Source organism: Stegodyphus dumicola, chromosome 5 (genome assembly GCF_044657685.1).
Source record: "Stegodyphus dumicola isolate Sdum_Otavi_A_Nest chromosome 5, ASM4465768v1".
Taxonomy (NCBI): Eukaryota; Metazoa; Arthropoda; class Arachnida; order Araneae; family Eresidae; genus Stegodyphus; species Stegodyphus dumicola.
In genome coordinates this window covers 38,318,109-38,341,648 of record NC_140772.1, presented here as the reverse complement: position 1 = coordinate 38,341,648, position 23,540 = coordinate 38,318,109, and the positions used below count along the sequence as shown (strand labels likewise).

The window sequence follows — 23,540 nt, the reverse complement described above, 5'->3', positions numbered from 1 at the left end:
AGATTTATTCCTCTTTACTTTCACGTTATTAATTAAAGAATTTGAATTGAGTTAATTTCCTTTTAAGGTTATGTGTTATTAAATTAATTGAATCTAGACGAAATCAGTATCTTAGAAGAGTCTCTTAGAAGTTAACAGTTTCTTTAATCATCTTTTAATTTTTGTCCGGCACCATCCGTAAAGAAGGTTTGGTTAGTTTGTAAGGTTATTATTCAAATAAACCACTTTTTATGATTTTGATCTTCACTATAACTTCACCTTTCCGTTTCCTCATTCAAATGCAAATGAGGCAGCCAGTATTTAAACTGAGGTTTGGGGTTTTTAAGACAAAACGTGTTTCTGGCTTTGTGCGCATGCTACGTGTTACTTTCCTGCCAGCTCTGATAGTTGTAATTATTACGCTTTGCATTCTATCGCTGCCGACATTTTGGTTTTGACGCTCTGATAGAGTTACTCTGCCAGCTTATTGAAAATTTAAATATATGGTCTTTGATTACGGTTCCAATTTTGATTTAAATTTGACTGTTCTATTTTGTTGCATCACCAAAAACTGTGGCTGATATTGTTGCACAAGATGGTGCGTTTATGTTCTAAATTATTTTTAAAAAAAAAAGGTAATTTAAACCATCTCATAACTCTGTAGTTACTTTAGACATAACGATTATTCCCTTTACGTCTGCTAGAGTTTTATGACTAATTAACATCAGCAAATCAACTAAAACCCTTCAAGTTTACAAAAAATGTAAATTTACATTTTATTTAAATTTGATTTACATTACGCAATGGTTCAATGAAAAGTTTACTGACATCGTTTCGGCAACATTCATTGAGGTTTTCTGAATTAAAACGAGAATTCAGAGCCTTCATTCTGAGCTAACAAGACGTAGAGGAGATGTTTTAGAAAACATGAGTATAAAATTCACGACGAATCTTTATTAAAGTAATAATTTTAGCTTAAGAATGTTGAGAATCTGAAATTTATGTGTAATAATTTATGTGTAATGCCTAAAGTGAGTGCGAAAAGAGAAGCGCATTGTAAATATTTTACGTTCTAAATGTGATGTGAATAAACTGTGCTACAAAAATACCTTCCGATTAGAATTTTATTACTTAATTGGACTATTTCTTCCCATGACAACGACCAACAAATGTTGCAGTTTTTACAGATGGTATTACAAACCTTGAACAAGTAAGTTTTAGAAATACATATTCATTTTTCTCCTATCCGAAAAATCTCTTATTCGGAAACAACGAGATCCCATTGCTGTTGGTTAACAGAGATCATGGCTTTCATTTAGGATAATATTTCATCGTAAATGAATGCCACTTAAAGATAAGTGCACTTATTTAATAAAGATTTAACTAGTCAAACTGTTGTGCGTTTATTATTATTTCACTGGATTGCTTGCGCACGAGGCTTGCAATAAATATTTTCCCCGAGTGGCAAAACTCTTATTTCGGCACAAAACCCGTTTATTGGAAAAAAACAAATCTCCTAAAAATGATTAAAAAAAATAACAGGTGTTAAAAGTTGAATATGACAATCACTTACAAGATTGCATGCTTTCCAACTTCGTTCAACATTTACTCTATCATTTATAGAATTTCTTCCTAGAATGCACAGTGACGGGTCCATCTCAACTTCCTAAACGTTTTACAGCGTTTATTAAATTTATTCTTAAATTAAAAGTCTTAAGTTAGACATCTTAGACGTTAGTCTAACGTTTTCACAACTCTTAAAGCTTTAGGTATGTTAGCTATTATCAAAACATTATTTATTTATTTGGGGGCTCCTTAGAATGCGGGATTTCTGGCAATCAAGACGCGCAATACCATAAAGTCACATGGACCTTATAAGAAATAGACTAACCCAAACGGGTTTCCTCCCTCGTCTGAGGCATTGCCGGCTGTCACCTTGATCACATCCGGAGGAGTAGGGACGACTTGCAGAAATTTAACATTAATTGCCTATTGCAGTGTGTATAATTGTCAAGAAAAAGCTGGTTGTAGCGCCTCATTTCACAATTTAGAATTTCTACATATTTTTATTTTTGAAATTGAGATTGATTTTTAAAAATTTAGCATATTTATCAAGCATAATTAACGTTCCAAATAATTATGAAGCTATTGCATGCTTTCAGGACTGGATATTTTTTTAGCTTTTCCTATGCTGTAAGGAAATTTGTAACTACTTCTTTTAGAAAATAATATTTTAAATCTGAACTAATAGAAGATTTCAAACAAATAATTTTCCCTTGCAATTTTTATGCTTTTTATTGGTGTAAATAAGTAAAAAATACTAAAATATTTAAAAACGAATTTTCGAAAGTTTTGTTTAAAATTCTAAATTGTGCTGCTTTTTTAAAATTATAAATGATTATTACAGCATAATTTCTATAAAGGAATTTTATTTCAATTATATTTCATAATACATCATAGTGATAAACGCTTAAATTTTTATACATTTAATTCTAATATTAAAATTGTATTTAACCGTAATAATTAATTTTGCTTGTATTTTATAGTGATTATTTTTTTTAAATATATTTTTAGTTCCGCATAAGATTTTTTTTACTTACTGTTAATTTAATTTATTAGCCCAAAGCGGCGGTAGCCTAGAAAGGCTGTTAGTTTCGAAGTGGCATTTTGAGCTGTTTTACTATAAATGTCCGTGTCTCCTTACAAATTGTTGTTATCAAATATTATCGCCCTGTATTATATGAAAAGAAATTAAATAATGAAGAATCTGCATGAATACATGTATGTTTCTCGCACTGTGCAAAAACGACAGTAACAAGAGCCATCAAATTTTGAATAATGTAATCCTCCACCCGAACATAGGCATCTGGACGGCCGAATTTAGAATTTGTTTTAATCTATTTCATATTTTTTAAAACTTTAATGAATTTTTGATTAACAAACTCAGCGAGTTCAGAGCTAGCACTATACGGAAAATAACAGTCTTACCTCCTTACCTCCAGTGCGGAAATTCTAAAGATATGCTGTTTTCAAATATATATGGTTTACGGGCGAAGAACATAATATTCAATAAATATAGGTAACACACAAAACTTTAAAAAAAGGTTCCTTTTGGGCGTAATATAAAATCTGAGTGCTTCTAGATTTTATTTTATCTTTTTTCTTTCCATTCATTACGCTCAGAAAATTTTATGCTCAAAAATTTATGAATTATTAAAATAACTAATCCACTTTAATGTTAATAATTTAATGATCATATAATCAAATAAATAATCGTTTCGTAATGTTATTATAGTTTGGAAAATCACTGCCTGAAAATGTTCATTAACTTTTTTTTTTTAATTATCAGATCTTGTTTAATTTTACTTTATTTATTTCAAAGCATCACGTACTATCAGTCTTATTTAATTTTACTTTATTTTTACGTAAAATTAAGTTCATAAATTTTGTGCTTAGAGTTTTTACCGTTTTACCAAAGTAAAGATGTTTGTATAAGAATTACGCGTGAAAAAATGCACGAAATGCAGTAAAAAGTGCTTTAATGATATATATTAAATCCTATTTGAAAAAAACCTGTGGCTTGCATAATCTCATCACTATACAACGTATCCATTTAATAATTAAAAAACAGTTATGTGATACAAACGCCATAGGTTTCTATGTTAAAGTAAACCAGATCGTCCCTACTCTTTCATGCGGAGATGTCGGTGACACGCGCCCCGCCCACTGAGTTAGTCTATTTCTTATAAGGTCCATGTAAAGTCATCTCTGACGTCACTTCAGCCTTGACGTCATTAAGGTAAGCTGACCCAATACGATTTTATCAGTATTTCAGCTTGGGCATAATCCAAGTAGTTTCTATTCATGACTACTGTTTAAGATTGCAGCCAAGTGTTCCGGCTGTCTACTTCGCAGATAATTAATGCTCTTCCAATTTTGAATTTTAAAGGCTAAAGAAATGTGCCAATGACTTTTACTCCTAGCAAATGTTAAAAAAAACTACACAAAAGTTACTTCTATTTTTTTTTTTTTTTTTTTTTTTTTTTTTTTTTTTCTGTTGAGAGTACTGAAATATTACGATGTATCTGAACAAACAATGGATCAGTTTTTCAGTAATTTTCAAAATATATTAAGTTTGTATGCGACAAATATACAGTGACTGTAGAAATTATTCGTACAAGAGTGGTTTCGCGAAAGAAGTTTGTTTTGGCGTGCTGAAGCTTCTTCAAAAGGCAATAACTAATAAAAAAGGCTTATCAAATAACAGTGCAAAAAAAAGCAATACGGAAACGATATTGAATTAGCTTTTACTACGACGTATAAGGGAAACTAAAAATTGGGGATTTATTGGCGCGTAAAAAGTATTCGCACTCACAACATTCAAACAAATTCAAAATTTTGGAAGAATTTTCTAATTGATTTAGTCAATTTTTCGTGAACGCGGTAAATCATACAATGAAATTTGAGTTTCTATCAGCAGGCCACTGATGGCAGACAGAACTGTGCAAACGATTATTCAAAAGTTTATTCTCAAGAACAGTGCAAAATACTGCTTGTTCAGGGCAACCATATCTACTTACATCCGTTGACAGACGATTTCTGGATACTCTCATTGACGAAAGATCCGAAACTAAGTGCTCCTAAGCTTACAGCAGAATTGAGAAACATGGGAAGAACAATACCTGTAAGTACAATTCGACATGCATGCAGAAAACACGGTTCCCATGCCCATGTTACGAGACGAGTGTTCTTTGCGAGTGAAAGCAATCGGAAGTTAAATTACGTGAATAAAAGCCCCGAGTTCTGGAGGAACATTATTTTTTCATATGGAAATTCAATATTTTTGGATCGGACGGGAGGCGAATGGTATGGAGGAAACGAAATACAGAAATGCATCCAAGGATTTTACTACTAACAGGTGAAACATAGAGGAGGCATATTGGTTTGGTGTTGTACGAGTGCTTTCGGGATCGGTAATTTAAGTCATCATTAATGGCATTTTTTTCTCAGTCATCCGACCTCAATCGCATTGAGAATTTATGGGAAACTACAGATAAATAGGCACATTTCTAATAAAAATGACTTAATAACTGCTCTTAAACAAGAATGGGAGTCCATATCTAGCTGAGTAACAGCAAATTTGCAATGCCAAGGAGACTCGAGGCTGTTATTCATGCTAAAGGATAACTTTCTTCCTCTTGAGCTCTACAGCGTGCTACAGGCCAAGGCTGCCCAAGTTTTCTCCATCTGACACTATCTGGCGCCACAGCACCCGGTCGGTTTTAACTCTATCAGCTTCCAAGTCTTTTACACACTATCCAGCAATCCAGTGGGTGGTCTTTCTTTTCGTCGCGTCCTCTTTATGTCTGAAAAGGTTACGTTTTTAGAAGAAAATGCATCATCACATTTATAAATATGGTTAAATATGGTCAAGCCATCTAATAAGAGATGCTTTTGAAATTTTGACAATATCAGATTCATTATATTTCCTGTAGATTTCACGGTAATAGATACGAGTATAATATTCTCCGCAATTCACTTTGCCTCACCGGTCCAAAAATCTTCCTTAGAATTTTTCTTTCAAACATCAGCAGTAGATCTTTCTTGTTAAACGCCAGGAATTCACTTCCATACAGGGCCACAAGGCTTATCAAAGTCTTAGTCTTATATAAATTAATTTTGTTTTTTATGCTAATTAGTTTGGTGCTACTTTGGTAGACGGTTGCACGGATTTTTGGCGATTTACGTTGGCGCGATTTTTACAAACGTCAGCCATTTTGAAAAACGCTGCTTTTACGCATAGTAAAGTATTCGAAACTTAAAAAAAAAAAAATAAATATCATTAAAAGTAATGGATTAATTTTTTGTTGAAAATGCCGTTTTTTAAGATGGCAGGCAAGTGTAAATAAATACATTTACTATGAGTATAAAATACTAAAGTAAGGTTATTATTACTTTCATATAGCAAAGAAGAGAATAAAAACACCACTATAAAAACATTGGGTCAACGTTTAATTAGATTAAAATATTACTGAAATTGAATATCGAATTAAAAACCATCATACCAACATTTAAAAGAATTAGAATATTATTAAACTCAAATACTTTAAAATACGTTATATAGAGTATTAATTAACATTAAAACATATGGTCAATAATTATCTCAGCAATTTCTGAAAATAGTGTATTAATTTTTTAACAAAAATTGAAGTATACAAATATAAAATAAAAGAAAAATATGTACTTACATTTTTTTGAGTATTTAACCTCTTGTTTATTCGTAAATACCACAAAAAAAATCCGAATCATAATTTAGATAACATCTTTGAAGACATCTTTGAAGGAATTCGAAGATATGAATTAAATTTTAAAACGGCGCGGGAATGCACAAATTATCAATAACCAATCAGGAAGCTGATTACAGCTCGTTAATGCACAAATATTCTATAACCAATCAGAGAGCTTATTACATCACGGCTAGAATTAAAATTATTTAAAAATTCATACATAATAAAATCATTTTTTAAAAAAATGCAAAATTAAATTGTATTTTAATATTTAACAGCCATAAATAATGTTTAAAACATTAGATTAAATTTATACATATTAAAACGAATTACTTTTAAAGTAAGGTGACGTCATTGATTACATCATCCACAACATAAAATTTCATAAAATATGATAAACAAGAAAATTTTTATTTCAAATAAAAATGCAAAATTAAATTGATTTTTAATATTTAAAAGCCATAAATAATATTTTAAACACGGAATTTAATAACAATAAAACGCATTATTTTTTAAATAAAATGACAACAAAGTATCGGTTACCATAAATAACTTATCGTGCAATGGGTTTACCATAAGCTGTATTACTCGCCACAGGAAAATCGCCAAAATCCGTGCAACCGTCTACCAAAGTAGCACCAAGTTGGGGTGTTTTTAAGTCCATAAAAACTTTGTTGGCCATAGATATTCTGTTTTTAATTTCAATTTTAATGACACTGCAGCTTGAAATCACTGTACCCAATGTTTAACAGGGAAGCACTTCCGCAGAGAACCCGGTAAATGTAAACATCGCCAACTTTGGCGATAATAGTTCTAACTTGGTAACCCTTCGGATTTATCCCATTCGCTTGTTCGAAGTTTGCAACCATTCCTCTTGTGTTTATTTTGTTGAATTAAGACTGTCGTTGTTCGCATTTGCAGATTTATATTATTCTTCTCTTATTTATTATTATTTTTTCTGAATTTTTTAACAACGAATAGATAGAAATATTTTCGTAGATAGATGCCGGTTCTCGGTTCGGGATGAAAGGAGGGGTGAATGCTAATTTGTAACACGGCTGTTCACGTTGTGTTTCTTAATTATTAACAGCTCTAAGAACCATGAGGTTTCCAAAGTCTAAAATAATTTGTTTTCGTAGACCGCAAAAATGTGCATGTGCATTTTAAATAATTAAGTAATGCTTTTATTTTTATTATTGGTTATTGTCATCTAAGATTATGAGAATAAAGCAATTTTTATGGCGTAAAATTTTAACAAGATAATATATTGTTAATGCTTTTCTGACAATAACCTTTCAGAGGATGGCAGGTGTGGCATAAATAGATGATTAAATTGAAATAAAAAAATATTGATTATATAAGATGACAGAATAGTTTGATGCATCACCATGGTCATCAAAATTAGTAAACAACTGCTGGTGTAAGGAATATATTGTTTTCTGTGTTAACTGGAATTTAAGACAAATTTTTTTCGTATATCACGTTTAACCGGTTAATTTCAGTATATTAATACTAATTTATATTTTTTAAATGAATTTTTATTTCCGTTATAAATGCTTATATATTGTCTTACGCTTAATAATATATTCGTTTCTGTGCTAACTTGAATTTAATACAAATTTATTTTCGTATATCACGTTTAACCCTTTAGTTTTACATCTACATGCATATTATATGTGAATTTTACTACCATATGCTTAATATATTGTTTTATCTGCTAACTTGAATTTACATGCACTAAAAATCACGTTTACGGTTCGGCTCATCGTCGATGAACCGCGAGCTTGGCGAGTAAGAATGCAACGGCGCCAACGGGTTCTTTCCCGAAGCGCCAACGGGTTCTCTGCGGATGAAAACCCGTTTAACAGTCTCAGAAGGATAACTGTTGATCTTTAAAGAAGGTAGGTCCATGATTTTGTTTGTTACCATCATAAATTTTGGTCCATGATTTTATTTGTTACCATCATAAAGGATATCCTACAAGATGTACGAGTACTTTTTACACCGCAAGATGACAGATTATTTTTGTTTTGTAAATGTCTTTTATGCATGCATTTATTTACACGTAAATTTTACATGGAAATATTAAAATACATTTCACTATACACTTTTAATTACTTATTGTGGAATTTAAATTTAAAGCTTTTATCAATAAAGCATTTTTACATCATAACACTTACTGTACGAATACTTTCGACACTCACGGTGAGTGAAAATAATTATCAAACGCTCTGCTAAACAACTCCTTCACAGTTCTTGATACAAATTTTCTACTGACGTAAACGCCACTACTTGTCGTAACAGATGTCATAAACATCTGTTTCAATTCGAATTCAACGCAATAAGCGAATGACGCATGGTAGCAGACACGTACAAAGGGGAAGTTTCAAAATCATCCGTCAATAATATTTAGTTCCATTTTCAACACACAACAAAGGATGTCTGGAAATTCTAACACAGACATCTATTATCGCGCGTCAAAACGCATTACAAAAAAGTATGTCTACCTACAAAAACTTTACAGGTCAAATATACTGAACTATTTTCATTTGAAATCGACGTCAAACGAAATGCAATTCTTCCGTCATGGAAAACCATTTTTAAGATCTGAAAAAGAACACTAATACTTGATGAAAAAATACTGACAAATTTGTGAGCGATTAAATTTCAAGAAATATTGCAAATAAGTGTACATAGCCTTCTTAATGCAGTTTCAAGATTGATAATAAAACATACTTCAGGTTAACATAAGAATTAAGAACCAATTACAAGAATTTAGAATCATGTTTTAAAAACAGGTTAATATAATTTAGAATAATTATTAAGGTTACCATATTTTAAAGAATCCAGAATCCCCAACCATGTGTAGTCGGGGGGGGGGGAAGCAGTATGATCTCTCTGGAATCGAGAAAAAAGTGTGTTTTACATTTGATGCAACACATAAGTATATTCCATAACATACCTGTGAACCCCAATTGATTAATTCAGTGATTAGGAAAGCCATGAAAACTTCCATGCATCCAGTCTGTTCGCCGGAACTTAATCTTGGATCACCTAACGGACACTAAAATGACACGGTAAACCAATAAGCTGTCCAGCAACTCTACAAAAGCCCAGACAGTTGCTGCAATGCTCAGACAATGCGAGCTGCTCAAAACAATGAAACGAATGTTGATCTATGACAGATACTGAAAAATGCATTCTTCCAGTACTTCCAAGAACGCACATATTTTCTCATGGAGGTAGGAAAGGGAGGAGGGGCCATTCCGCGCTAGAAGTGAAGCACTGCTTTGAAGCTTGGGTCACCAGACGGGCTGTTCTTTGTTTACATTCAGAAGCTCGCTTGACAAGATTCTGATAGTATTTCGACACACGACAGTTCCATAGACATCGAAAAAGGGACACTCTCGCATGAAAGAAACATTCATAGTGTAATGGATAATAGCAATTTGTAAAGTTTACTGACATTTACGCAAAAATCACATCTTGGTTATTTTTCGATAACTAACAACAGCGATTTTGATTATGAATTTGTTTTATAAAATTCTAAGCTGTTGTACTACAAAAATATAGATTTTAAGAAAATTGCTAAAAGAGATCTGCCAAAATTTATTTTCTAGAAGATTTGAAAAGTTTGAAACTTGATGGCTAAATGTAAATATAAAATTATGTATGTTAAAATATTTGTAATTAGGCACATAGGTCAGATTAAGTTTTTATTAAATAGAGTAACGCATGCAAGGGCTATCTGCCTAAAGAGAGAGATGCCATCGTGGAGGAATTTTGAAGAAAAACTGACCTTTGAGTGGGTATTAAAAATAATACTTATAATTTTCATTCAAATTATATTCATATATATTTTTTATGTAAAACTTTCGGGTGTATGCTAAATTAGTGTAAATTACTTTACACGAAAAATATAGTGAATGCACAGAAATTAAAGATTTGCACATGCCAGAAATGATAAATACGAAATATGCCTTTGACAAAATACTTAAATATTCATTAAATTATTTATAAATGTATTTGAAATGAAGAATTTATTCACTTATAAACAACTGTGAAAGTACTGTGAAGAAATGTAATGATTAAATGTATCTAATTTATAATGATTATAAATGTTATCTAAACATATAATAACCTTAATATTGAATTGTAAACATAAATTGAAATCCTGTTGACAAATACGTTATAAAACTATTTAAGCAAGAATTGTTCGTATTGGAAAGCAATCTGTTAAAAGGTATTGTAAAGCAAATGCTATGAGATGTGCACTTAAGAACGTAATAAAGAGTCTTGGAATATGTATTCTTGAAATGAAGAGTAAAAAAAAAATCTGATAAGTATAATTAAAAGAATTTTTCCCTTTACATTTTATAATAACTCAGTTTCAAGTTTTAAATAATACTTGAAAAAAAAAACTTATTTTATTCCCTTTCAGAAATGTTCAGAGAAAGTCAAATGCTATTTAATACCTATTTAATTATTAGGAATTAGCGAAATACTTATTTAAAGTATTTCGCTAATTCCTAATAATTCTCTAATTTAAAATGAACTGAATAGAGCATTAATTATAAATTGACTTACATTTTTCGATTTAAAAGAAGCCAAAAAATCATGTCATATTTAAGAAAGTATTTTAGGAAGAAGCTCTATAAATAGAAAAGAAATAATGCATAATTTTAATATTAATAATACAATAAACTTTGATCTTAATTTTTGTACCTTAACCGAATAAAATCGAATTACCTTAATATTTTTTCCTAATGTAATTAACGAAAACTTGTGAAAATATTTCACTCAAATTAAACCATTCTGAGAAATCTGTCCTGTGAAAAGTATAGCATTTAATTCCGTTCAGAATGAAATGTTGTTTAAAAATATGTTGTTTTCACATACTTAGGACTCTGAAGTGTTGTAGAAAAAGAAAATATATACATTTATATGTATATTTGCGAGGTAATTACAAAATATTTACACCCGAACGCGTCAAATCCCATAGAACTCAGTGGTAAATGACCCAATGTTTTGGTCACCACGTAGGGATCGCCGGTGCTTCAGAGCAGGGTACGAAGAAACTTGTTTAGGGCGACTCCATCTTACTTCCTACCTCCATGTATTTTCTAATGCATGTTATTATTTCAATGAAGTTGAGTAACAATTTTTCACTTTTTAAATAAGACTGCCCTACAACCGTTTACCACGAATTTTTTTAACACATGACTATATTCATTTTTTAATGCATAAACTCACAGATAACTAACAAATTATCTTAATACCCTTATTAAATATTAAGCTGCGTATATAAGACAGGTGTATAGTGTTCAAAAGGGTGTTTTGAGCATATAAGCAGCATCTTGCATTTGGATCTTTAAGGTAAATAATTTTGATACGTCAAATTTCTTGAAACCCAGCCTCTCCCCCCCCCCATAAAAAAAGAGTAAAAAATGTACTGAATGATAAACAAAATCACCTTTCTCTATCAGAGTATTTGTTAAAAGTTTTATACGGGAAAATAGAATTAGTTTAAAGAAATGTTTCAGTCACAGAAATGGAATAGAACCAGATATTCAATTATCTTAAAATACATTTCATTTATATAACGTGTTACCCAATTCCATATGCATATACTTTTAAAATAATCCGTCAACACTGGAAAAAGAAAAGATAGTAACGCAACGAGACTGCGGCTCCAAGGAAGATAAAAAAAAGGCCCACTTGGCAAATGGCCAATGGCGGAAACGAAGGAACTTGTAAATAAAGGAAAAATAAAACCTTGACCTTGTAACTGAAACGCGCACTTATTTTTCGAAATGAATGTTTGTTTAGATTTATACGAAAACGGCTCGTTACATTTCCATAATTTTATTAACTCCGTAACTCCTTTATCAAGCGTACCTGCATTTTTCGTTCATCACTACTTTAATAAATATTTAACCAAATTTAAACAGATTATGCGAATTTTCGTATTGATGCGAGGAAAGATTTCTAATTTAAACTTTATAATTTCAGAAATAAAGAACAAAATTAAGATCAATAATAAATAATTTAACTTCAAAGTTTGTTGAATTAAAAAAATTATGTTCAAAGAATGTGCACGTAATTCCAAGCCAATATTTTAAAACAATTTTCTCAAAGATTTAAACATTTGATGCCCTCAAATTTTTCATTCTTATTGCAACACAAAAACTCTCTAAACAGGATCTCTTTTTAATTTTGCATTATCATTTTCACTATCATTAGTAATATTTGCATACTACTAGATTTTTATATCTTATTCATCTCACTTTATAATTACCTTCTAAATGATCTGCTTCATTCTTAATCTTTAGATTCTTCACCGTAATCCGAACTATTATCTGATTCGCTTAAAAATTCTAAAATTTCTTTCTCTCTGACACCTCAAGACCTCCATGCCATTTATATACAATTATTTTCAGTCAAACCAATATTAAAAATAAAAGCTTAAATTGAAAAAAAAAAATGAGAGAAATATTATTGGTGCTGCAAGATGAAAATTCGCTCAGAAATTTCGGAAGCACAACTAAAACAAATGAATAATTTATAATATTAATAGAAAGGGATTCACTTCATTTAAAAATATTATGGCCTTAGAACTTGTCGTCAATGAGAGTACATAGATCGAAATTGTAAAATCCTCCAGAACAGAGAAGTATAATTTGAAATGGGAAAATGTAATGCCCTTAATTTTCAAATCCCTTATAATAATTTTCATAGAACATGCAGAAAAGCATTAATAAAAAAGATCTAAATTTTCATGCACTAAATAATTTTTTAAGATATTATATAACTAAGATATTATAACACAAAAGTAACATTAACTGAAATTCTATTCACATCTTTCTATCTCAATGAAATTCCAAGTTAACTGAAGAACAAGCAATATTCATACTCACAAGAAATGTTTCTGGTTAATCTGACTGATTAAATAAACAGACACAGGTCCGAGGCAGGCACACTATACATAGATCACAATGCCTAGGCATCAGGCACATAATAACATTTTAATTATCGAATCAAAAAATGTCATACTTTTTGTCACTAAACTCTGAATATTTCCAGGCCTACAGATTTTAAGGTGCACCTACTATATTTGCTTATTTCTGTTCATATTGTCACAGCTATCATATCACACATTATACTATTTCAACTAGAGTTACAGGTTTTAAGAGGTGTTTCATATGATAATCTATTTCCCCTCCTAAAGATCTGGGGAAAACTAAAGCTGTTTTTCCACATAAATTCTCTTGATGGTAATTACTCTTTGCTTTATGCCATTCTGGGTTATAAAGTATTTCAATATTAAATAAAAATATGCTGAATATACATTCTCTCCATCTCATAAAATACCAAATTAAAATTTTGGCCTAACTCTTTCGAAGATTAACGAAGATTAGGCTAAAATAAAAATTAAACTCTGACATTTACACCTAATCCTCAAACTGCAGATGATGTACTTTAAAATATAATGTATAATCTGAAGGGCAGACAGATTAAAAATCATTTTCTTTCTTAATATATATGATTGCAAAAATAAGAAAATATAAATCTAATACTGTACGACGATAGATTGCTGCTAAATCTAATACTGTACGATGATAGATTGCTGCTAAATCTAATACTGTATGACACACTGCTGCTACCCCTTGATACAGTTACTGTAAAGGTACATCGCACCTTAAAGGTGAATGGGTGCTTTATTTAATACTAAAAATTAAATAATATTTTAAACACATTCACATATTTTAAAATAAATATTTTTATTTTAGTGCAATAATATTATATTGTGTCATTCAGGAAATTCTGCAATTTTTTAAGTAGCAGTAAAAGGAAAATAAGAAAAGATATTTTTTACTGAACAATTTTTACATAAGTACTATTTTATTTTTTGACTTGTTGCTATTCATTAGGTTTATTCATGAAGAAGCAGTCAGAGTGTTGTTTGAAAATCTCCAAAAAAGTGAACTCCAGGACATTCAGAAAATTTTAAAGCGACCTGAAGAGATGAAAATCTGAAAGAAGTATAGTGAACATTGGAGGGTGACAAAAAATATTCCAACCAGACTCAGTAAGTCCTTCTCTGATACCTATCAAAATATGGAGACTAGTATTCTCTTGATGGAAAACACCTCGATGATTGCTCAGTTCTGGGTACTTCACTTCGATTTCTGTTTTTGAAACTGCCATCTCAGAACAGTCCTTTTTCTGAATTTATTGTCTGATTTGGATTTTAGAAGGGGAATTCATAGAATAGAATTCCTTTGTTGTCCCACCATACAAAAAGCATTACTTTTTTGGGGATGCAGCCCCATTTTGTGTTTCTCAAGGAGATTCTTTTGGCTCACCCCATTAATAGTTTCTTGTAAAATTATTGTATAGGATCCACTCCAGTAATGAGCCATTTGAAAAAAGGAAATTCTGCCCTCAGCAAAAAATCACATGTAGAAACTCCAGCAAATATAGTCTGCTCTGATAAAGTATGTTGTTGCCGCTAATCTCATTCTTCTGATATCAGACCAAGGCAACGAAATTCATCAAGGCAAGGAGGCAATACTGCACCTGTTGTTGGTAAAAGCCTTAGCCACCATACAGATGACAGTATGACTTTATTCAGTTGTAATCCCAATTTTGAAGGAGAGCATCCCAGAGGTATGGGTCCAAGGGTCTTTCACCCCTCTGCCCCTACTACTACCCTCTTGACAGGAGTTTTGCTCAATGTGTATATTGAGTGCCCCCATGCTGCACAGACTCATTTACAAACATCTTTCCTTGCCCAGGATTCAAACCCAGATCCTTGGGTATGGCAATCAGCTCCTGATAAAGTAGGGGATACCCATATCCCTATAAAACACAATCTTCTTCAAATAATACTACTATTCTGTTTGAAATATTTAATCCTTTTGATAATTCCTGAACTGTATAATATGCATTTTCAGCAACAGCTTCTATTCATAGGTCCCTGTTTACAAAAGATGGCTTTCCAGAGCAAAAATCCTCTTTGAGGCTGAAATTTTTGCATTTCTTAAACCTTCTTCAAACTGTAGCGTCAGACATTGCAATATGTCCATATATATAGCATAGATTTTATAAGCAGTCTGACTAGTATTTTTTACCCTTCTTTAAATAAAAGAGCATTATATGAGGAAAATGATCTTTTGAGTTCTTCATTCTTAGCACTGCATTGGAATAAAAATTATGCCATATCACATGCTAAGTGAACACAAAAAAAAACTGTATTTAAACATCCACTTTGATCAAGGTCACTTTTTATCCATAATAACAAAATAATTACAAGAAAACATGCTCTAAATCGAAAAAAATCACAGAACTTTATGGATGACATTATAAATATGCAATTATTAAGCACTGAAATATTGAAAATAATAGTATACATACATACTTTGACAAATTTAACATAAAAATTTATGTATGTAGTGGTAATTAAGCTTTTTCTGAGCAGAAATTTTAAAAAAAATCACTCATGACCTTAATGAAAATTTAACCTTTCACTTGCTTGGATGTGCTGAACACTACATCACAAATGATGTGAATACCTTCAGTTCATAAATTGTGGGATACCTTGAATCCCTTATATTCTGATGTACTTAAAAGGCAAGAGAGGAGAGAAGACAAGTTTCAGTCAACTAAAATCACATGTGATGATTAGTTATCATATTGCAAAATTTAGTTCAGTATCAATGTACCATCACCAAGTACCTTGTAAACAGGAATCTTGAAAAATCAACTGTTCTCTCACAAGAAATCGACCTATGTAAATCATACAAAAAATTTAAATTGTCATCACATGCTCTTAAATCTTCAAATTTATTTCTCAAAGCTTATAGCAAAATATTTAAGACTTCTATTCGAAAAATGTTTGGACTAAACATGATTTTTCTTTTTCCAGTTTCTTTTAAGTTCAAAATGTAAAAATATTTTGATTTACACATTTTTTTCCTTTGGTGTGTGTGTGTAGGCCCAGCTCCAGCATTTTTTGGTGCCCAAGGCAACCAATATGGTTGTTACCTAACATAAATTAAATTTATTAATAATTAAATGTGTAATGTGCTTTCATTCAGTTGTTGCATGTGCAAATAACTCAGTTTACACTCTCCAAAAATTGGTGCCTTTGGTGGCTACCTGTGTTGTCAACATCTGGAAGTGACCCTCTGTACATATTACCTGTTTTGTAAGTTTCAGTAATCTTTACAGTATTTTTAAGAGAATTCTGAGCAAAATTAATATCAGTATTAACAATTTAACTGTCTATTTACAATAATGTCAGCACTTAATATATCAAATCAAACAATAATACAAAAAAATAATTTTGCAATCATAAATATGCTTAGCTAATTAATCAGCTTCAGTGCTTATATGAAAACTCTGGGCCCTTTTCAAATTTTTATATTCTTTAATGTAAATTTAGTAATTAGTTTTGAAAAATGATATAAGAATTTCTTTTAATATTATCTAACGAATTATAGTATTATCTCTGTACATATTACCTGTTTTGTAAGTTTCAGTAATCTTTACAGTATTTTTAAGAGAATTCTGAGCAAAATTAATATCAGTATTAACAATTTAACTGTCTATTTACAATAATGTCAGCACTTAATATATCAAATCAAACAATAATACAAAAAAAATAATTTTGCAATCATAAATATGCTTAGTTAATTAATCAGCTTCAGTGCTTATATGAAAACTCTGAGCCCTTTTCAAATTTTTATATTCTTTAATGTAAATTTAGTAATTAGTTTTGAAAAATGATATAAGAATTTCTTTTAATATTATCTAACGAATTATAGTATTATCCATTATTTGGTAATAATTTTTTATGGTGGCCTTTCATCTTTCAACATGAAATTTTTAGATGGTATTTTTCTAACTATGCTGCATAATCATATGAGACAAGAAAGGGGAGAATCTATACAAGTATATCCATAGTCATTCATAATCTGATATCCAATAACAGAAGCATTTCTGTGAAACTGAAATTATTGTAAAAAATAAAATACACCATAACAATATGCAGCATATATTTTTGATTTTTGCCACCATTTTGAATCTACCACCTCTAATACATAATAATGGCCAACCCAGTAATGAACTGTAGGGTAAATTGCCTCTAATTTGTAAGCCCCTTTTTATTTTTCATTTGCTTATTTATTTACACCAAGAAAAACATACAAGTTGTGTGCCACAATCATAATTTGACTTACAGCAGTCTTTCTCTTTCTGAGAATAAGGGTCTCGTGCAGTTTCATTTAAATTTAATCAGATGCATTATGAGGTAACTGAAATATTGAAATAGCTACTATTGAAATAGCTAATTGAAATAGCTACTAGGGAAAAAAACTGGTTGTTTTCAATAAATTTAGCATTTCAAATTGTTTAATATCGAACATTATGATAAAGACCCATTATTTAATTTTCCATTAAAAGACAAGGCTTTCTTTGACTCTTGTAGTCAAAGACAATCTTGCATATTTTATCTTATGACGTTATCTTTTATCTTATGATAATCTTCTTACATTTAAGACAATTTAGTTTTCAACATCATGGAAAAACATTTTGAATAAACACATCACTTGGCTTTATAATCTCTTCGAAAATTACCTACCATGAAAGGCAAAAATAACATTCAACAGTTTCTGACAAAAATTGTGCCACATTATTAAACTTACTGGTTATTTTATATAATTTCTGTCATATTTTGTAATATTTTTTTTATTTTTAAGAGCTTTATTTTTATTTTTTGTTTGTTTAAACACAATTATTTCTTATTTTTGTCAAAATACATGTAAAATATTCCAATTAAAATATTTACTTAAAATTTGTTTTTATAAATAAATACAAGGCCTTTGCTTGAAATTTGCATAGCTCAGCAATGGACCACTCTGCCATACTCTTTGCCATCACATTTACAACCATTCAGCAAAGATATGCATAAAACCTCTGAAAGATTATCATAGATTATTTTCATTCCTTTATTAGATTACATAAGCCAAGACTGTAAACTTAAAGGGTTATAATTTCTATATCCAGTTACTTACAGTAATAAATACACATATAACTAGTCTAATTTTAAATGTTCAAAAAACTTTCAATTACTTTTTATTATTAATTAAGTCTAAGATATTCACTCTACATCAGTAACTATTACAAATTCATTTACTTAAAGGCCAAAGGTTCACAAAAGTTGGAAATGGGAGTGGCTTCAGGTTCAAAAGGATCTTCATATCATTGAGTTATTTTCAAAGATTAATAAACATATTTTGTTTCATAAGCCCCCACACACATACACTCATAAACCTACCACTGGCATTGGCTTTGGAGGATATATAAAAGCTAACCATACTTCATTTTCTTGGCTGTTATTTAAACTTAAATAATAGCTCTACAAACATTCATATAGCCATATATTGTTCAGAAAACCTTCAATTTGTATCTGAAATTTTCTTTTAAAGGCAGTGTTAAGAATTTTTTAATCCTGTTTTAAGTTACTGGTAGTCCATCATAAGATGCAAAATAATGAACTGCATACAGCTTATAACAATTTAACTAATTAAAATAAGAAATAGAAAATGTTACAAAAACAAAAGAGTAAATTAAGAGCAATAGTTTAGAACTGCATCACATTGTCCAGAAGTAGTCAATTGATTATAATATTAAAATTTTTCATTTGTGAGCTATTACAAATTAAAATGCTAAATTTTCTATGGGGGGGTTACTCTTTTCGACGATATTATACAGCAAATTTTAAGGCTCTTAATATCGTATATATGACTAAACGGAACCTTTTTTTTTTTTTTTTTTTTTTTTTGTACATCCCAAAGTCGCAAAGATGTCACTTAAAAGTTTTGAGCCTCAGTAAAAATCATAATTATTATAATTTATTAAGGACACTCTTTTGGTAGCATTATTTGACTATACAACTGCATTCAATTTGTACATAAATTTTCAAATTTTTACATTAAATTGCGTTCTTAAAATTTAAGCGAAATGATACACTCTTAAAACTGATTAGCGAAATATTCGAATTAGCGCGCCACAAATAATTCTGAATATAAAAATTCAGAGGGTAAACCTAAATGACTCACTTGCTGGTTGTTTTCTACAAGATAATCGAACGTCGTTAACTTCAGAACCATAAGAGCCCGAACAAGTTCCCACGTGGTTTTGCTCTTGTAAGCATCTTTAGTATTTTCAAATGTTAAATCCAGTTCATCCCGCTCATATTTTGCTTCTCCATCAACAGCAGTCGTCTCCGGTGCAATTACAGTAGCAGATGTCGATTTCCATTGTTCTGACACATATTGCTTAGATTTCAAACTGCCTTTTAATGATGAACATTTTCGGCTTTGAATAAGCTGGCTGGATTTCGACAGAGAAACAAGAACACCTCGTGTAGCCATTAGTTAGTTCGACGTAAAACTGAAGTAAATTGACACAGGCGCCGCCGGAGACACCAGCGCAGAGAAAATGCGGAATTGACGTAATAACCTAAACCTAAACCTATGTGGGATACGCGTTGCTTAAACATTCTTTTCCCTACTTACGTTGAAGTTTATATCATAACTTCGTGTGTTGTTAATAAACATATTTCTCACTTAAAGAAACAATTATAATAAAGCTAATAGTTAAATTTATTTTTAAGGCAAGAGAAAGTTTTTTTTAATTTATTTTTTTTTATTTCGGGGGGGGGGGGAGGGGTAAGTTGCAAACTTATACGAATGTGAAGACAAAAGTGATTTTAATAAGTCTCCCTATACACATTAGTCAAGAGTTTTCTTTTCAGAAATTATATTTCTGTTTTGCGCAGATTTTGTGCTTCATTACGCGCTGAGTCTAGTTCCGTTTCTTCTGCGTTTCAGATAAAAATTGAGCGCACCTGAGCCCATATTTAGATGATCTTCGGTCCCTCGGTATGTCTCATTTTAACCTGAAAAAACTCTATAGAGCTCTGGGAGTTGCTTAATCAGAAAGACAAGAAGAGTTTTTCCAAGCGAAATTAGCACAGGTTATCCGGGTTTTCATAATGCTTAGGAAGGAAATCTAACCTAATGTTTTGTTCAATTTTTTAATTTTTTTAACATAATTTTTGAAATTTTTAATCGAGAAACATGCTTATTCTATTCTTCACTTGCATCGCGCAGTGCTACAATATTATCGCTCTTGGCTTTAAGAGAAAAAAATGCTGAATCTCAGTTTAAGCTTTAATAATAATTAAAGAAGCATTTATTCCAAAAACGTTTAGATGAAAACATAAAAATTATGAATGCATTAAAAGAAATCTAATCATATTAAAAAGGTTTTCATTTCCATGAGCTGCTGTTAATTTGTTTTATTAAGTACATTAATATGTTTTTTTTTTTTGGTTAATTTGCTTTTTTTCCCTTATTTTAATGTAAAATTTTATTTTAAAAGGGTTATTATTTATGTTATGAAAGTACTTGAGGCAATCAATCTGTCTTTCGGAAAAGACGATTTCGTGGAGGACGTTTTAAATGAAACTGACACGTATTCAAATTATATAAGGGTTTTAGTGTTATTTAAATAGATTAATTGTTATATCTCTTACTTTTCTACTAGTGTTATAATTTAATTTACCATTTTAATAAATAATAATTAATTAATTCTAAATTATGATGGCTAGTATCAACTTGGTTTGCATTTCTTTACTGCATTCTGTTATTTCTCAGTTCGGTTCATTGATAATTAAAAAAAAAAAAAAAAAAATAGTCAAGGATATACATCTTACTCATCTATCATCGCATGTTTATACCATCTCGGATAGTTCAGAAACGTTCCTGCAAATATTTTGTTGTTATTTAGTACGCAATATCTTTTTTATACTTTAAGATGCCTTTCCAAGTTACTATTTGGATTTAACCCATAAATTAGAAATCCTCGTTAGAGGAAGTGCATCTCGCACAGGTATAATATTTTCACGCAATTTGCACACAAAATTTCGAAGCAAGAAAAACAGCGAAAACTTCTATGCAGTCATCCAGTTCGCCGGAATATTTTAATTTAAAATATTCTATACTATTTTGAATTTATTATTATTATTTTATTATTTCATTGCAACTTAACCACTGAGTCCTGCTAGATTTAATTTATATTTTATAATACATTGTGTAATTGTAGTAAGTAGTAGTAGTGGATTGTTGGTGTATGTACCGAAAGGTTATAATGCGCTGGACACAAGTTACATACATGAGACACACTAAAATATATAGTATTATAGTATTCAGCCTCTATGCAAAAAACATTTTTAAGCCCCGCCCCCAAATTTAGATACTCCCAAAAAAATAAAGGATTTTTATGGCCCCCCAGAAGAGTTTGTTGCAGTCTGTTGTCCCACTCTTGCTAACTGGACTTTTTTTTTTTCCACTGTCTTTTTTTAGCTTCATTATTAAGCATCGTTTTCTTCGCATTTACGCTACATACAGTTCAACACCAAAAATCACAAAATTTTTAAAAGCTGAATAACGGAAAATGTTTAGAACTCCAGATGCAGCGTTAAGTGTTGGCGTACATTTTTATATTCGTTTCAGTTTTCCCATTTAATTATGTTAATATTCAGTTTCCTCAATAAGATGGCATTTTTCTTTTTGTATGAGTCGTTTCATTATTATTAACTTTTTATGTGTTAAATTTGTTAATTATGTATCATGTTCATCTCGCTTACATAAAATTCAATTCAACAGCAAAATCACAATACAATACATTTAAAAAGCAGCATATCTTTAGAACTTCAGATAGAGTGTTATACTTTTATATTCGCTATATCATTTCTTTCAAAACTAGCCTCTCATGCGGCCAACCGCCTAATAAGTTATCTTAAAAAAGAAAAAGTATATAACGACTTTAATGAGTTCAGCTAATGTAATTTAAAAAAAAACACTGAATAGTTCTAATTAAACATGTCATGATTTTCGAACATGTTCATTTAAATTAATCACATTAAAAAGTAAGAAAAAAATATTCTCAAGAACTGCGCTTATTGACTTTAAATCAGTTACTAATTCAGAAGTCAAACAACAAAAATCAGCGTTATATTTACAAAATTTTCACAGGACTAGTTTCGATGGTTTTACCGAACCACCATCTTCAGCTGCAAAACCTCAAATGAACCAGATAGGAAATAATGATTAGATAAGATAAGAAAGCCTGGACAAGAATAAGCAAGTGGCGCCATCTGTTGGTGAAACCAGAACTAAAACATAATTTCTTTAAAGGCCGAAGGCAAATTTGGATTGGAATTAGGATCGTTAACTAGAACAGAAAGATTTTTATGAATGTGAAATGCCTCTAGAAAATCCAGTTCTCCAATGGAAGATGTTTTTTGAATAATTTTGGCAGCAGAAAAACTGAAAGTGTGGTTTTCGGACCAACAATGTTGAGCAACAGAAGACTTCTGTGTTTCCTTTTTTCTAACATATGCCTCATGTTCCTTGACGCGAAATTTTAAGGCTCTCTTAGTTTGGCCAATGTAAATTAAACCACACTGGCAAGGAATCCTATAAATACCCCAGGAATTCATATCCGGAATGGGGTCCTTGAGTATGGAACTCGGAATTTTATTGATGGGAGAATAAACGACCCGAAAGTTAAATTTCTGCAAAATATGTGCAACTTTATAGCTAATTGATGGAAAGAAGGGAATGACAACAGAATTTATTTTTATAATCTCCTAAAACAAGAGTGTGCCTTTTAGTGTGTTGAGATGAGAATTTTTTAACTGCTTGATTAATAATGTTGGGTGGAAAGCCCCTGTCAATAGCTATTGCTTTTAAATAATTTAGTTCTTCATCAAGGGCTAGTTTGGAGGAGCAAACTTGAAGAGCACGGAAAACATAGGAATAAAATGAAGCTAACTTTTGTTTAGTCGGATGACATGATTTAAAGTGTGGTGGAAGGCAAACCGATGAAGGTTTACGGTAAACCGTAGTACTGAAGTTGGATGTGTTACGTGTGACCAGAATGTCGAGAAACGGAAGAGAATTGCAAGTCTCAAGTTCAAAAGTGAACTGAATAGCAGGATCAATAGAATTCATTGTTGAAAGAACTTTATTTAAATCATCTTTATTACCTTCAAACAGAGTAAAAGTATCGTCTACGTAGCGGAACCATGCCGGGAAGTTTAAAGTTTCAAACAATTTTGATTCATAATAATGCATGTAGATATCAGTCAGGATGGGACTGAGGGGGCTTCCCATGGCTAATCCCTCAGTTTGCTTGTAA

The 23,540-nt window shown here is 30.7% G+C and overlaps 1 protein-coding gene and 1 long non-coding RNA gene across 4 annotated transcripts in view; one reads left to right on the top strand and one right to left on the bottom strand.

The window, feature by feature from the left end:
• LOC118182125 (proline dehydrogenase 1, mitochondrial-like) overlaps positions 1–19,760 on the bottom strand; it is a 153,663-nt gene extending 133,903 nt beyond the window's left edge. Inside the window, exon 1 of one of the 2 annotated variants that reach the window (XM_035351421.2) lies at positions 19,391–19,760. In XM_035351421.2, the coding sequence (XP_035207312.1) occupies positions 19,391–19,705 (315 nt within the window). In that variant the 5' untranslated portion in view covers positions 19,706–19,760. Of the gene's footprint in view, positions 1–9,228; positions 9,286–19,390 lie in introns of those variants that run through there. The other variant, XM_035351422.2, reaches the window with a different exon arrangement.
• Positions 7,875–23,540, top strand: part of LOC118182128 (uncharacterized) — a 105,390-nt gene continuing 89,724 nt past the window's right edge. Inside the window, exons 1-2 of one of the 2 annotated variants that reach the window (XR_004757009.2) lie at positions 7,875–8,167; positions 14,198–15,435. This is a non-coding gene — a long non-coding RNA (uncharacterized LOC118182128). Of the gene's footprint in view, positions 8,168–14,197; positions 15,436–23,540 lie in introns of those variants that run through there. The other variant, XR_015041101.1, reaches the window with a different exon arrangement.